At 39.3% G+C, this 16,271-nt stretch overlaps 1 protein-coding gene across 1 annotated transcript in view; it reads right to left on the reverse strand.

Annotated features, from left to right (window-relative positions):
- Nucleotides 1–15,556, reverse strand: part of NWD2 (NACHT and WD repeat domain containing 2) — a 53,491-nt gene extending 37,935 nt beyond the window's left edge. The window contains exon 1 of the mRNA XM_033060165.1: nucleotides 15,406–15,556. Coding sequence (XP_032916056.1) covers nucleotides 15,406–15,556 — 151 coding nt within the window. The remainder of the gene's footprint in view (nucleotides 1–15,405) is intronic.
- Between the last annotated feature and the right edge of the window lie 715 nt (nucleotides 15,557–16,271).

Here is a 16,271-nt window from a genome sequence, read left to right on the forward strand (position 1 = left end):
AAAAAAAAGAAAAAAAAAAAAGAAAAAAGCTGCTCTTGCAGATGTTCAAGGCACACAGAAATGAATGTCATATGGGGTCAGAGAGCTGTCTACAGGTGTCATCTTCAGGCAGTCACCCAAGAAAGAGCAGCTCCTTGTACACATGGAAGAAACAATTTCTGTACCACCTCCTCCATTCTTGGTGTTCTTGTGCTTTGCAGTGGGTCAGGACAGACACTAGCTGGGGGTTTACACCTCATTCTTTCAGCTCACTTCTCTGTTGCCATAGTCTCCTGCCCAATTCACACCATTACATTTATTAACACATAATGTTGGAGTCTCTTGTGCAACTATGAAAGCCCTGGATGAGCAGTGAACTGATCTAGTCCTGAATGCATGTCCACCCAGCTATTTGCTTTCTCTAAGTTTTCTAAAAGCTTAGATTGGATAGAAGGGTAGAACAGATTCTTGCCATAGGATTTGTTTTAATGCATTGCAATATTTAAAAAGTGGGTGTTTCATAACCATTGTCTATTAACTGCAGTGAGAATTTCTGCACTTTAATTACTTAGCAGCAGTGCCAAGTAAGACATGGCTGCCAAGCCTCTTAATGTTAGTACGTTCTTGACTCATATGACTGTTCAACTGAATTATTCCTTTTAAACTGCCCTTTTCATTGATAATGCACAACAGCATTGTGCATCACCCGTGCTACTAAAAAATTTGAATACTAGGAGGTTATATGTCCCTAAATATTATGGAAAATTTGTCACTGAATACCAAAATAATAAGTCATTTTCATTTCTAGAGTGCCTTTCATCTCAGAGCATTTTGCAAGCAATAAGTGGGTTTGAATCATGTAGCAGGTAAGAGAGGAGAAAAAAGACTTGAGCTCCCTACTACCCTTGCCTTCCTAGAAAATGAACCCCATAGACACTGTTGTCATTTACTTCCCTTGGAGTTTCTGTGAGGAGAGAGCATTGGAATAGGCATCCAAAGCTTCCCGAGATTAGGTAGATCAGGAATGGGAACAGGTTGGTCTGGGTCAATTCTCCCAGTGTCCCTTCCCCAAAGAACAATGCCAACCTTGAGGTCTCTACTCGCTCTCTGGAAGGCAAATAAGAAACTGGACAGACTGAAGACCATTCACTAATTCAACTAAACCTCACAAACAGCTAACCATCCAAATGAATTCTGATTAGCAAAACACTGCAATGTTACTGTGATGTAACACAGCTGCATGTCCTCACTCCGCCTGATGGTCGGAGCGCTCACATGAGAGTGCACAAAGTCTACGTGACCCAACCTTCTCCGTTCTTAAAAGAATATAAATACAAGACTGAACTAAGCATTTCAGCCCAAAGGAATTTCTGCTTGTCATGAAAGTCAGAAGAAATAATGAAAAATAACATTAAGATGGTAAGTAATTCTGAAATGTGTCTCTCAAGCAGGAAGAAATGACAGGATGTGATTACAAATTTGTGATCTACACAAGAACACTTAAACAAACACACTTTCAAAACAAAAGACATAACTAGGCAGGATTCAAAATGTAGGGTATAATTATAAGCCTAAAACTTCTAGTTGCAGCAATTACCTCTTCTTTTTTAGCCCCAAATCAAACAGTACCTGACTTAAAATGAGGCATGGTTTTCTCTGAAATGTTCCATGTTGTCAGATCAGTAAGATGACAAATGTAAAAACCACATATACCATAGGTGTACATATGCAACCTGCATTTTAAAAATTATATATTTTTATATTTTTAAATTAAAAAAAAAATTATAGTGGCCAAATTTTACAGTGTCATTTTATAAAATACCCTGCATCTTGACTTCTAATATGCTTAACCAGTGCCACCTATTGGTTTAACACCCAAACAATTAAAAAAAAGTTGGCTAGTAAAATCAGAGGGGTCCTGCCACATGTTAAAATGAAGAATTTAGGGAAAACATCAGTATTAAACTGATATAAGAGAAGGGGAAAAGTGCTTCCTAGATCCAAATATTAAGATCCAAATTTTCATTATTCACATGATTGCCTTCTCAATTTGAAACAAATCTTGTTTTCTGACAGTTCTATTTTGTGTGCAGCATGCTTACATGAAACAAATTTGGAATTGGATCCAAAAGTTGGTGAAGTTAATGGAAAGATCTGCTAATCTCAGTAGATTTTAAATGAAGTTCTACATTTTGCATGTATTGAAAGCCTGTATCTTTTGATACATTACTGACTTCCACAGAGTCTGCATGAAATCTCTTAATCCATAAATAAATCAACCAGTAAATAAACAGTACATACCCTTGTGTCACTCTAATGGTGACAATAAGAATGAGGACACCAAAGCAGAATTTTATCTCGTAACATGTCCCAATTAACTAACCTCACATTGCCCCTTGGGAACACAGCACCCTCATACAGAGATGTTCTTAAATAAAATAAGAAGAGTTAGGCTGACCTGGAACCCTTTCCCAAGCCTGTACATTCTCCCTATACTGCAGCTTGGGTGCATAGGTGTCCCTGTGTCCCTGAGTGTGGTTTGTGGCAAACACAGAAATGCGAACACATCTGCACACAAATGCCACAAACAGCAGGAGCTTCAGTGACACTGCAGGCTGAAGGCAGAATCTCTGCAGGGGGAGAGCTCTCTGCACTCTGCACTAGTAGAAGAATTAAAAAAAAGTCTAATTCTTTCATTTAATAAAGCAAGTTAGGAAAAGCTCCTGAAAACATGACAATTTGCAAGCCATTATTGTGGTACAAATAAATGATGTGACAGGAGAAACTGAAGACACAGCACACTTAGGAACACCAAAATTAAATATGAAAATTATCTCTGCAGAACACCAAAGGTTATGAAAAATAAGCACTGGAAAACAACAAGGCCTGTTAGGACAAGAATTTGCTACTATGATCAAAATTAACATGAAAGAAGAACTTCTTGTGAAATCTAAAGGGGAAGTTCTGAATAAGTTGTAGAAAAATGAGTAACAGAGGACAGAAATAAGGGCCAGTGCAGTAACAAAATTATGAGGAAAAATCCCACTGATGCATTGAGAAGTGTCAACTCACACTTCAAAAACTTATACAATTTCCCAGAAAGCAGAAAAAAGGCTTACAACATTGGAAAATTCCTCTAACAATTAAGTTATGTCTATACTGCAATAGGTTTGTTACTTTTTTTTCTCACAGCACTAGACCAAAGAAAAAAAATCAGGGTATGTTACTAAGGCACTTAAGGTAATGAGGCTGTGGCAGTCAATAAAGCAAAGGGATGTCACAGACATTCTTCCTCCTAACGGCAGGTTGAAGTGCTGGAAGAGAATCAAGTAGTACGTTGTAGGCTTTGAGAAAGAATAAAGCAGAGCAGAGCCCTAAAAAACCACAAGAAAGCCAGTCTCATAAAAGCACACACTTATTTCACAGTACAGTATGGCACAGGACCATTATATACACCTCATTCTGAAGAAATTCCAGTAAACACTCCTATGTGACTTTGCATCTGGCAGTACTGCAAAACAATGGAAGAGCTCTGTAAGCACTGTTGGCTCCTGAGTAAAGTTGCCCTTCCCTTATGTAAATTTTGTACCTTCGGTGACAAGTCATGGAGTCCCAATCCAGCTTGCATTCTTCCTTAAGTTTGGTGTAATACAGCACAGCTTGGATCACTACAAAACTGGTGAGGTCGGTTGGGCCAACTGGAAAAGCACGACTGGTAAATGCAGCCTACTGTGTGGGCTTCAAGTGAAAGATGTGAAGACTTTTATGGCAGAAGATGAAAAAGTCTCACTTTTGGGTGCGCAGAAGCACCCACATAAGAGCTGCTGCTTGCTATCAGTGCAGTAAGTTTGCATCAATATATAGTAGGAGTTTTCTTTGCAACAGATTTTTTTCCTTGATGGTAAATGGAGAGGATTAACAACATCACTGAACAGTCACAATAGCTCATGGATGTTGTAGAAACTGTTATGAAAGATAAATAAATGAAATGACAACCCCAGCAAAGGAGAGCAGCTGCAAGGGGGCATTAAGCCTAGGACAGTGGGACCACATGAGGGAGGGATGTCAGAAACTCAACCATTGCTTGCCTGGAGAAGAGGATCTCAACTGACTCTAAAGGACTACTTCACTTACTGACAGACAATTTAAACCAAGTATTAACACCCACTTACAGGCTCTGTGTACAATAATTTTTAAATTGAGAATTCCAGGTAGGGTCTGCACTGAAACTCATTGCACGTGGCCAAATAATTTACAAAGCTGGCTCTTTTTGATGGATTATGTAATGTCTGAGAGGCAAACAGTGATTGACATGTAAAGGAAGAGTGATTTATCAGACCTTGTTCTCCTTACCCTTCCAATTCTAATGATTCATCTAAGCATTATTTTTAGTGAAGATTATATAACCCAGTTGAAAAGGCCATTTTTAATAAATTCTACAATGTACCTGTTTTTATCAGTGAATTATTCCTCTGATGACTTGATTTTCCTAGCTATTGCATTCTTGCTGTAGGTTTTATTAACTTCTTCTGCTTGCTAACCCCATTTTGTTGATTAAATGTAAAGGTAACAGTAAATTTGCAGTTTAACAATCTTGAGGAGTTAGTAATTGAAAAAGGGCAACATGTGTTCTAGTCACCTGGAGAAGCAGATGTAGTTGAAACAAATAAGTATAATTTCTCACAAATACCTTATACCAGCATGATATAGAAAATAATATTTAAAGAAAACTTCCAAAAGGCATACCAATTTAATTAATCAATGACAGAACTACAGAATGTTTCCCAGATTAGCACTTTCAAATTACTTTAGCCATCCTCCCCAACTCTTCACTCTTATTTTCCTGACAATAATACCCAATGAGTTACAATTACCTTCAAAAGGAGGATAAAGACCTTCTGTGATGCTATGGTCTCAGTGGCAGTGTAGAATCTGGCTGAAAGGGTGGACTTGACTTTATTTCCATTTCTTGTACTGCCAAATACTATCAGTCTTTCTCAGTGCCTGCAAACGTATTTGTCCCTTGGCCACAGAATAGAGAAAAATCAATCTTTTATCTGCCACACTACATATGGTTAAAGGCAACTGAATCTATAACTGGAGATTTTGTTTGAAACTATTTTGAATTTACATAATGACTGTGAGGAGCTGACTGTGGCATTAACATTGGAACAATACACCAGCAATGGAATTGCTTAATAGAATTATAAAATGTTATACATGGGTGATTATAGAAAGTGTAAAACAGAACATTTTAATTAAGACAGGTAGAGTGTAAAGAGATTATTTGCATTTTAACCTCTGTTTTCTTAAAAAAGGGGGGAGGAATAAACTGTGTTTTCTACATGCCTTTTGTTCTCTTTTGAAAAGTATTCTTAACTCATTGACTGACATAAAACCAATCAGACGAACAAACCACTAGGTAAATAAGAGAAATCCTCTAAATGTGTCTCCTTCCATTCAAAAATAAACCACTAAAGTAAAAGTTGTAACATGAGCCATAACATTACAGACACTTCATAAAGGTCTCATTTCCAGAAAAGCTTCACCTGAAAAAAGCAGACCACTGCAGGACACACATCCATGATAAAATTATCCTTACCGGAGTTTATTGAGTCATATTATCTATCTTTTGTGTGGATGCTCAGATTGAGTTCCTGACATCCTGGTAAAAGGATGATGAGGAAGAAACTGGATTTGAAAAATTTGTGTATTACATACACCAGTTAGTGAAAGTTACTGAAACTCATTCTAAACAAGGAAGTTTGTAAGAAATCTTTTACTTTTGGTAATGTTATTGACTAATGAGCTTATTTTGTGTCTGTATGTTGCCTGTAAGCATGACCATAGTGCTACTGAAGCCACACCACTGCTGTATAGTCTGCTTTCCTGTGTATTTTCTTAACTGGTTTGGAGACAGCTCATGAAGAGTGAGATAATCTGTCAGGAGTGGCACAGGGATGTTTGCTCCTGCTTCAGACCGGAGGACAGATCTGAAAGCCTCATGAGGTCCCTCTTGCAGCCCCTGTAGTCTGTGATTTGCACAATAAAAAACAACTAATGAAATAGCTGTCTAAGTTCCCTTGGACCTCTGCTACAGCCACACAGAGCTGCTTTAGATGGCATGTCATGGAACGCAATGGCACAGATGCCTTAGTTCTTTATAATCCCATGTTGGAAATTGCATTTCAAAGTCAGTCATGATCCAAATTTTGCTAGTGTTTTGATGTACCAAGTTAAGGCTCACACAAACAGAAATGCTTTAATAACTTGTTTCAAGAGCACTGCATAATTCTTCATAACTTTTAAATGTAATACAATATATATAATAAAACAAGACCATTTTGAAATAATAATATGATTCTATAATTGTACCAGTATTTTCTAGCAAGCACTCCTAAAAAGATCAACACTACTGCTCACTGATATCTGAACTATCAGAAATACTGTAGAGTGAAAAATAGGAATTTTCTTCAGAACTTACACTTTGTCTTGCCAGAATAGTACAGGCTGTGAATCTATCCACCAGGACTACTATCAAGGAAGAAAACATTTTTCTTTTGATCTCCTTTTATAGAATTTGTGGGGCCTTTATATCACAGCAGTAGGTATGGAAAAATAAAAATATTAACTCCTGAATTTCAAGAAAATCACTTATAAAGTGGTCATACAAGATTTATGTTTAATAATGACAGTAAAGCAAGATTCTCTAGATGTGTCATGTTGGCATAGTTGGGTGCAAAAATTCTTGATAATAAAGTAACCCTTATATTAGAGTTCTGAATAACACTCCTTTGGATCAGACTTCACACCTTATGCTCCTTAGACTATTGAATGCTATAATTTCCTTGTTTATCTCTTATTATGGCTCTATTTTAATAACTCTGTAGGAATAAGGACATTCTGATACCTACGTCTTCACAGTTAACCTCTCTTTCTTTATGCAGATAGACAAAAATGGATCACTACAATGATGGTTTTGGATAAAGTTACTCTTTTAGGGAGATCTAGGTACTCTTTCTCCACAGATACTCTCATGTTTGTTTTTTGAGATCTCTTTGGATGAATACATATGATCTTGTTCATAAAAATTTCCCAATAAAGTTAGCAGGACTAGGCATTTTACTGGGCAATAATCCATCTCAAGATTTGGAAAGGTTGTTACCTTTTCCAAATTACCAAGACTATTGACTAACTGGTAAAGCAACTGGACAAACTCATGGAAGCAAAGGGGCTCACAGGTTATTAAGCACAAAGACATAATCTTATCATTTGTCCCTGTTGTGATTTATTATTCTTTCATCACACATCTGAAACTGCCAGGGTCAGAGAGCAGTATTGGGTTCCTTTGGTCTAACTCACTAAACCTGATCTTACTGCATTTGCTTCTCACTTATCTTGTACGTAACAGCTCATTGGCATAACTCTGCAAGTATGGATTAACTCCTCTCATCTAAAAGTATATAACTCACATGGTTACTTATTGGTTCTCAATCCTTTAAAAGTAATCTTCATCTAATATTTTAACTTAAACTCTGAATCTAAAGCTGTCCAGATAGGGCTCTCACACATTAATTCTCCTTTCATCTTCATGTTTTGTAAATAATTACTAGTTAGATACTAAATGAGAATTTCACAAATAACATTGCTATGTATCATACATACACTATAATAACTATCTCAACACCTGTTTCAGTTTGGAGATTCATAAAGCCTGGATGAGACTGTGAAGGTATTCCATTGTTAGTAGGTTGAAATGTGCTCTATTAATAAATATTTTCAAGGGTTTAATCATAACATAGAGGAGTGTTACTTTATTGAAGAGTGTAGCTCTGCCACCCCAGGAAATGCTAGGAAAAGGCTGAACTAGAGTATTTGACAGGCTCTGAGAGTTTGAAATTTGACATGTTTAGCTATTTCATTAGTCCCCATGATTGATACATACAACAGCATGACTCACTGGAATAAGTTCAGTATGGAAGTCCTGCCATTTGCTAGTCTTTCCAGTTTCTGGCAGGAAGTGTATTTTGAGCACTGTGATAAATCTAGTCTCTAAAGGTGACTTTTTTCTCTAGATGCATATTCTGCACAAGAATGACCAGCTGCTCAGGCCTAAGGTCTGTCCAGCACAGTGTCCCATTTCCAACAAGGGGTAGTAATAGGTGGTGATAGATGGAGTTTAAGACCAGGTTAAAGATAGATGGGGCCATTTAATTGTGGTGGTGATGAGGTGGCTTACAAAAGTTGGATTTGGTACATGTCCCCATTCCCAGCACAGCAGCATGTACATGGGTACACTGCACTGGTTTGGGCCTTCTTACTATTCTTACTCTTACTCTTTATTCTGCTACACTGCTTGTTTTCAGCTACCTGTCATTTAGTCCTTTTGACTACAGATTTTGTAAATAAAAAATTACCTCTGATACAAACCCTATATTAATAAAAGTAGTCTCAGGCCTTATTTTAGAGGAGCACTGACACGACCATGATTAAACTGTGTTCTCTAATTCTATTATTATCCTTCTTTAATTAAAATTCCAGTAAACGGATAAAGCAGTTTTCTTGAAAAGTGCTGCCTGTATTAAAATCTGCCAGATTTCTTTGTAATCCATGCACATGACTATTTATGATACTATATTTATATCTACCACCCTCAATATATTAAAATCTTAAATTATTGTAGGAAGATACCACTAATGTATTATTACTGTAGCCTGAAAGGATATGGCATCACAAAATACTCTTTCAGCTGCTAGATTCAAAGAAATTTAATTTGTTTTAAATGAAAAAATTACCACTTGGGCACTGCCCTCATATCTTGAAGTAGAAGTTTAGTAACACCTTGAAGTTTTCTTTATGTGACATATATTTTAAAATTCTCCAAACAAAACTTCAAGTCTAATTAGGATTTTCTCTTGCGTGTTCACAAATCTGTGGACACATGTCCACACAGTCATGTATGCAAGATTCTTAAGAGGAATTATTTTGCTGCATAAGCTTAGAGATAGGATGCCAAGCTAGGCAGTTATGTACCTTTTGCACTGCACTGCTCTTATGTGATTACACAAATCCCACCACAGAATACACGTGGCCTCCTTGAAACACAGCCTTGGAAATCCCCTTCAGCTTGCTACCCAGCAGACTGTTGCTCAGCTGTGAGGTCATCCCACTGCCCTTGAGCAGGTAGAAAAGAAGGCACTGGGATGCTGCCTGCTTGGTGCTGTCCGTCTTTTAATGATCTCATACCTTGGGAGGGAGCAATTCACAATAAAAACACAATTCAGCACCCCTGCTGTTCATCTTCTAGTACATTATTTGAGAAATTAATATCACATGGAATTTGCACACTTGTTTCATTGTCCCTCACTGTACTTAGAAACTGTGTCAAGGGTCCAGAAGCTCCCTTTCATCACTCAGAGAAAGCCACTGCCCCCAAGAATGAGGCATGGTCCTCATGCAAATACATCTGAAGAAATAAAGCAATATTTGCCAATGTAGAAAGAAAAGGAAGAAATTGCAGTTTCTGCTTTGTTTTAATATTATTTCTTCAACACTATGAAAAAGCAATCACACTCATCTGTAAGGCTTTGACTTTTACAATAGCATTCAACAAAATCTAGCACTGTTAGAAATACACCCTTGAGTGATACTCTTTGAACATACTCAGTTCTCACATGAGAACTGTGCACTACCAGCAAGTTTGAATACAGTCTATGACAGTGTGACTTGAGTGTCACACATCCATTTATACCATCCTACACAGCTTAGAGTAGTTTATATAATTTATGTATATGTGTGCATATGTGTGTACAGACGACTACAAATACAGAAAATTACAGAAAATTACAATTTTAATATTTAAAATATTAAAAATAATGGACATGTAATAAAAAAATTAAGTAGATAGTGTAAATACCTAATCCATTTGAAGCTGATAACTCCAGGTGTTGTTACCAGGAAGATGAATTTCAGGTAATTTTTCCTATGTCTAAATATCAAGAAGAAACCACAAACCCAACAAATTACATATCTTGCTCTTTTATTAAAATACCCCCACCCAATACCTCTTGATTATAGTACTGTTGCCAAATGCACATCCTAACTTCTGAGTACGTGAATGAAAATTTTGTGGAAAATGAAACAAAAGTTATCAGTATTGCCATGTGCATATTTGGTACATTTAGAACAAATCCTTAGCCCAGTCCACAGGCTACATAAGCAGATAACCCACATGAAGAACAGGAGGAATGAAGAGCAGTGCTTTTTATACAGATTGTCAGATTATTACAGGTTTTTGAGTTTATCTGTGTGACAGAGTAACAGGACCAAAGGCTTGAGGATCTACTTAGCAAAAAACCATATTGTACTGGTTGGTTCTGCCTTGCAAAAAAGTTAAAGCCTACATAAGATTTGGTCATACACTCAAGGAAAGCCAGATCTTGCTTTTTGCTCAACCACACCAACAGTGGAGTTGTTTCATAGCACAAGAGAAAGGAGAAAATTATACATAGAAGCAGAAGTACTGAAAAGGTTTCTTTCCAACTTAACAAACTGGTGGTATCTCTAACCTCTGGATCTCCTGAAATTAGACATATTTCAAATCAAGGTTCACACCAAACCTAGGTACTTGAATGACTTTTCTCCCCCAGACTCTGAGGTAGTTTATATCTAAAACTACTCAACTATTTTTTTTTCTTTTTTTCTTTTTTCCCCCAAGTGGTAGCTTGGTTTTTGACTCTTAAACACTACAAGTGATGTGCGTCACACAAAACCATAAATAGGTACAAAATTAGGTAACCAGAACTAACACTTAGCACAAAAAAAGTCCTGGAGTTATTTGTCTCCACATCTCCGCAACACCTCCTTTGCAATTTCATACACTTGAACATCTGTTTCGTTAGCTAAGGAATAAATTCCACTCAGATTATATAAAATTGTCTTTATAAAAAGAACTTCATATAACATATCCAAGTAGGGACACCATATGGTATTTTGGGACTGGTCAGAACAGACCATCATTAACTAAGCATTGCACTGACTTTTGAATATCTTTCTACTTCAAGATTTCCTCAATTACATTCTCCTTAAGGAAAACAATATTTCAGGTATAAATAATATAGCAGACCTCAAACATGCCAGATTATGCCTTTCTCTTATCACATATGGCAATAACTTCGTAATTAAAGCAATCATAATTCTTCATCTGTTTTATTTACCATGATGTTCCACACTACAAATTACTTTTTTTTCTTTCACATGTACATCAACATAGATAAAAACACATGTAATTCCTGCAAAGCAGCCTACAACAACAGGTCCAGATGAAAACATTGCTAAGATCTGTTTCTGCAGACATTACTTAATTCTTCTCTAGTCAGTATAACTAACTGCTGGTGGCAATTTTGCTTTACGTATCATGAGAATATAAGTAAATTTGGTATCAATCACGCTTCACTAGAATTGAGTGTTTTTCAAATTAATACAACATTCTGGATGATGCATGTCAATGGAAATAAACTAAGATGAAAGACTGAATCATAAATCAAGAAAACTCAAAGTCATTCAATAGCATAAGTCAAAGAAACTTTACTCAGGCAACTCATGAGCTGTACAGGTTGGTTTTATACTTGCTTGTACAACGTAATCATTAAAGTGGTGATAATATCAGTAGTATCTTCTAACAAATAAGGTCTTCATTTTATATTTCTGCATGTCTACATAGGACTTCATACTTAAGACTGTTAATCCTGTCAAAACTAGTAGATGGTTTAATGGTTTTAAAAAATGGGTACTGGAGGCCCAGAAACCATGAGGAATTAAACAGAGTTGTTAAAGCAAAGCTTGTTCATGATTTCATCCAAGTTGTTTGTTTGTACAACAGAGGGTATAAATAGGATAAAATGACTAAGAACTATGAACTGTCAAAATCTACTAATAGCAATCCAGTGTTGGGACTTAGGAAGTATGCAAGGGTGCTGCTCAGAGGAGAGTGCACTATGTGGCTGAAAGAGTGGCTGGTAAAGGGATCATCCTTACTGCGTGAAGTGCCAGATGCAGCCCTGGTTACACTTCGAGGTAAGGCTGGCTAACACCACCTTGTCAGGACACACTCTGGTTCTATATAAAGGTATTATCATCCTGTCTGCAGTGGAACCACCTGTGTGTAGGATTTGGCTTTATACACATCCCTGGTCAGCGCATTCGTTTCCACTGATTACTAAGGCATCTTCACAATTAAAACTGCAAGAGCTGAGAGTAAAAAAAGTATCCATGTCTTAACTAATAGAAGCAATAAGACTTTAAGTCACACTAGCAAAGGGCTGATTTCCCCACTTTCAGAAGAGCCAGAAGGATCTAAAATGTTCAGAGTTTTGACTGTTTGTTCCAAATCACTGGATTTCATTTTCAAGACAAATTCCTAACTCCATTTTAGGCACACCAGTTTCAATGAGAGCTTGTAATATTTCCTTGCACCACCACATAGCTTCTTGAAATAACTAACTTTGCAACTCAAACAGTTTTCTGTTTGAAGTGGTGCCAAGAATCATTGGACTGCTCTGAACCTATATAGGGCTGATATTACAGTTCCATATAATAGAACCATAAGGGAGTTTATACCTGTTGTTTTTCACATGAACTGTATGTTAATGGCAGGCATCTACACAGGCACTACTGAGTAGCAGAGACACTGTCATTAACTGCCCTGCTCTTAACAGTTCACAGACTGCTACAGGAAACAGTAAAGCACTTATTAGATTCATTAGGAAATATGACTTAATTTTTTTATCACTTTGAAGTAATGAAAATATCTTGATAAAACCAAAATCAATAAGTCTTCAACCTCTCTTAGCCAAAATGCCTATTTAAATGCAGATTCAATATATTGCTGATTGCTTATATCTACTGAAATGTGGAAATGTGCATTCAAATAATAGAGCAACTTCCATGTTTCTAAAGATCCGGTCATTTTCAGTGATGGATTAATTGATATCAACAACTTGAGCAAGTTAGCAACTGCTAACTACTAGGGGAAAATACAGTTTCATTTATCTACAAAATTTCCTCTAGAAAACAAGACTGAAAAATGAAGCAATCTTGCTCCTACTACCAATGCTCACTATCTCCACTTGGTCTTTGTAGGGACTTCTAGTTAAGAAATTTTTCAAATAACCACTTTCCTAGTTGCATAATAAAACCATAGTGTATTTCAGTCATATGCTTATATGTTTCAAAGTATCTTTATAAAGAACAGACCAAACACTACACACTTATTAAATATAATTCAAGAAAACTTCTTTTAGGTTTGTACACTTTCAGTGATAGATAAATTTTTCTTGGGACTGCTAGCAGGATCAATCCCTATGCTTCTCTGACACCACAGTTCAAGTCTGCCTCTGTGAGTCTGGGGGCTCACTGCCCTTTTCAGGAATGCTCTGCATCAAGAAGAATGAGTATAAACTGTGGTGATATACTGAAAATTAACAAGAGAGACCTTAGTCATGCAAATATAAATTGTAGTGGAATGTGTTAAAAGGTTTACTGAGTACCAATACTCAACCTTTTCATCCTGAATTTTTGCACCACGAAAAACTTTCACAAGTGTTTTACCAACAACAGTTCTATTTCAAAGTACTTTACTAGATGATGTCTAAACCTCATTATAGGCCAAGTTATTGTTTATCCACGTTTCCTTTTTCGAAAGTCACATTCAGTCAGTAGTACTTCAACAACAGTGCTATCACCAATAAATAGCAATGCTGTTTCTTGTAATTGAGAGACCTTAGATGTTCATAAACAAAACCTGTAAGCACTCTGAAATTTTATTCCCCTACTATCATTTTGAAAGGAAGACCAATGTCACAGACAAAATATTTGGCATTAGGAGTGTTAATCATCGTGACCACTATCATCGTGAGACTACAAGAAAGATAATGTAAACAATCCTAAAATGTTTGAATTGTTTTCTTTCAGTGCTGGGATTTTTAAAAAGCTGATATTTTCAAATTACAATTCCAAGGTGAAATCCTTGAAATGGATACATATGGCTTTAAATCTCAACTTTTAGAATTAGTTTAGTGGGTTTTCTATTTTAGCAAATATCTAGTTAACATACCAAGCTACCCTGAATGCCAATCACATCAAATGCAGAGGCATCAGCAGCTTCCCAGTTAAGGCAATAAGGCAATGCTGGCAGGAATCCATTTCTAATGAGTAACATATCTTCTAAAAATCCACAGTAATTTTCTTTCCGAGCCAAATAGATTTTTTTTTCAGTTATCACTGTTTTGTATCTCTTTGCTTAGATTGCAGCAATAAACTGCAAACATCGTCATGCCCTCCTTAAAGAATATAATCTTTTTAAATAAACAGGGATGTTGAATATAAGAGCTGAGAGTTGCCTTGTGTTGAAAGCAAGTAAGGAGTGCTAGAGGTGTGGGAATTCTTCAAAGCAGTACTATGCCCAGTGCTTGTGAGCACTATTTCTCATAAGTTACGTGCCAAGACAATTTTCACTTCAAAGTTCAAACTATTTTGTCGTTTCAGGCATGATTTTCAGATCTCTGATGTTTGCATAAAAGGTGACAGTATTGTTGAATTAGAAATGTTGGGGGGAAGGTGGTGGGTGGTGGTGTGAAAGATAATTGTGAATACAGTGGGCTCATTTTTTACAGACAAGTAACGTCATAAGTGTAAATGCTGAATTTATTATTTCCGTGCTTCAAGTGGGAATATGCTTCAGCAACTCCTATCTTACAAGTGGGAATGACACCTCCTGAATGTATGCAAATACCTCGAATTAAAGGGTAATTTTAAAAATAGGCTTCAAACAGCAGGATGCCTAATTAATTCAGATACTGGGTATACGACCCCGACTTTATTTAGCTAAAGCTCCAGGTTTCAAGGCAGGCTTCCTTGGAAGCAGAGTATAGCCACGATCAAAGGATCGCCTTAGCTGTAACCTCAGCCGGCTAAGACTTGCTTTCATTGTGCTATGAAACCTATCGAAACTTATTAACCAGACCCCCCAGGAGAGCCCTACAAAACATCGCCCCCGCCCCGAAAAGCCTTCCCTTCTCTAGGGAAGTGTCTCCAGCCACCCGTGTGCCCTCCAGATGCCCGACAGCGCAAAAATGAGAGGATGCCCCGCGCCCCGGTGCCTTTCAGGCGTGTTATTCACGGACACAAAACTTAGGGAGCGGAGTACAGCGGTGCCTCCGAGCCCGTACACCCACACCCGCAAAGCCCGCGCCACAACCCGGCGGGCGGCCGGAGGGGCCGTGGCCTCCGCTCGGAGAGGGGCAGGAGCCGGTCCGGGCCACGCCGCGGTCCCCGAGCGGGGCTCCCGGGAGCAGCGGCGGCGGAGCGCGGCCGGGGAGCGGCGGGCGGCAGGGGGAGCTGCGGGGCGGGCGCGGCGGCCGCGGTTACCTTCGGGGTTGGCGCTGATGAAGACGCGGACGCTCCTGCCGCTCGGCACCAGGTGGGACGGCAGCGCGGAGAGGTTGCCGGAGAACGCCGCCCGCCGCAGCGCCGCGTCCCGCGGGCAGGGCAGCCTGCCGCCCGCCCCGGCCGGCCACATCCCGCACGGCGAGCCGCCGGCTCACAGCAGCCCCCGGAGCGCCTCGCCGGCGCCAGCAGCTCTCGCCGCCGGCTGAAGGGCAGCGGCCATACGGACCCTCGGGCTGCCCGGGGCCGCCGGCTGCCTCCGCGGCGGCGGCGCGGCCGGGGCTGCGGCCGGGGCGAGGAGACGATGCGCCGACCCGGCCCCCCCCCGCCGCTCCCTTGCGAGGGAGGGCGAGGACGGAAAAGTTTGCGGCGGAGCGGTGCCGGGCGCGGCGGAGCCCCGCGGCGGCGGCCGGAGCCCAGCGCCGCCCGGCCGGCCACGGCCACCGCGGACAGCGGCGGGAGGCTGCGGCCGGCAGTCGCTCTGTTTCCCCCTCCGCCAGCGAGGGTTTGCGCTGTCCAAAGCGGGGACGCCTCCCGTGAGGCTGACGGCGCCTTCGCTCCTCCGAGTGTGTCACAGCCCCGGGATCGGATTTTTATAGGAAAACCGCCGCCGGCTCATCCTTTGGGCTCGGAAGAGTTCAGAGCCCTTCTTGTGTTGTGTTCCGTAATCTCCTGCACAGGAGTCCCACCTGCTCAGATACAAAAGAGAGATGCTCTTGCTGCTTTTTTCTTTCCTTTGTTTTTAATCAGTTATTTATTTATCGGAATAAATGAAAAGCTGCGGTTTGAAGAATGAAAGAGACAGGAAGCAGCGAGACGCGCCGCCGGCGGGATGCGGTCCCTTTGCA

This window comes from Catharus ustulatus, chromosome 5, assembly GCF_009819885.2.
Source record: "Catharus ustulatus isolate bCatUst1 chromosome 5, bCatUst1.pri.v2, whole genome shotgun sequence".
NCBI lineage: Eukaryota > Metazoa > Chordata > Aves > Passeriformes > Turdidae > Catharus > Catharus ustulatus.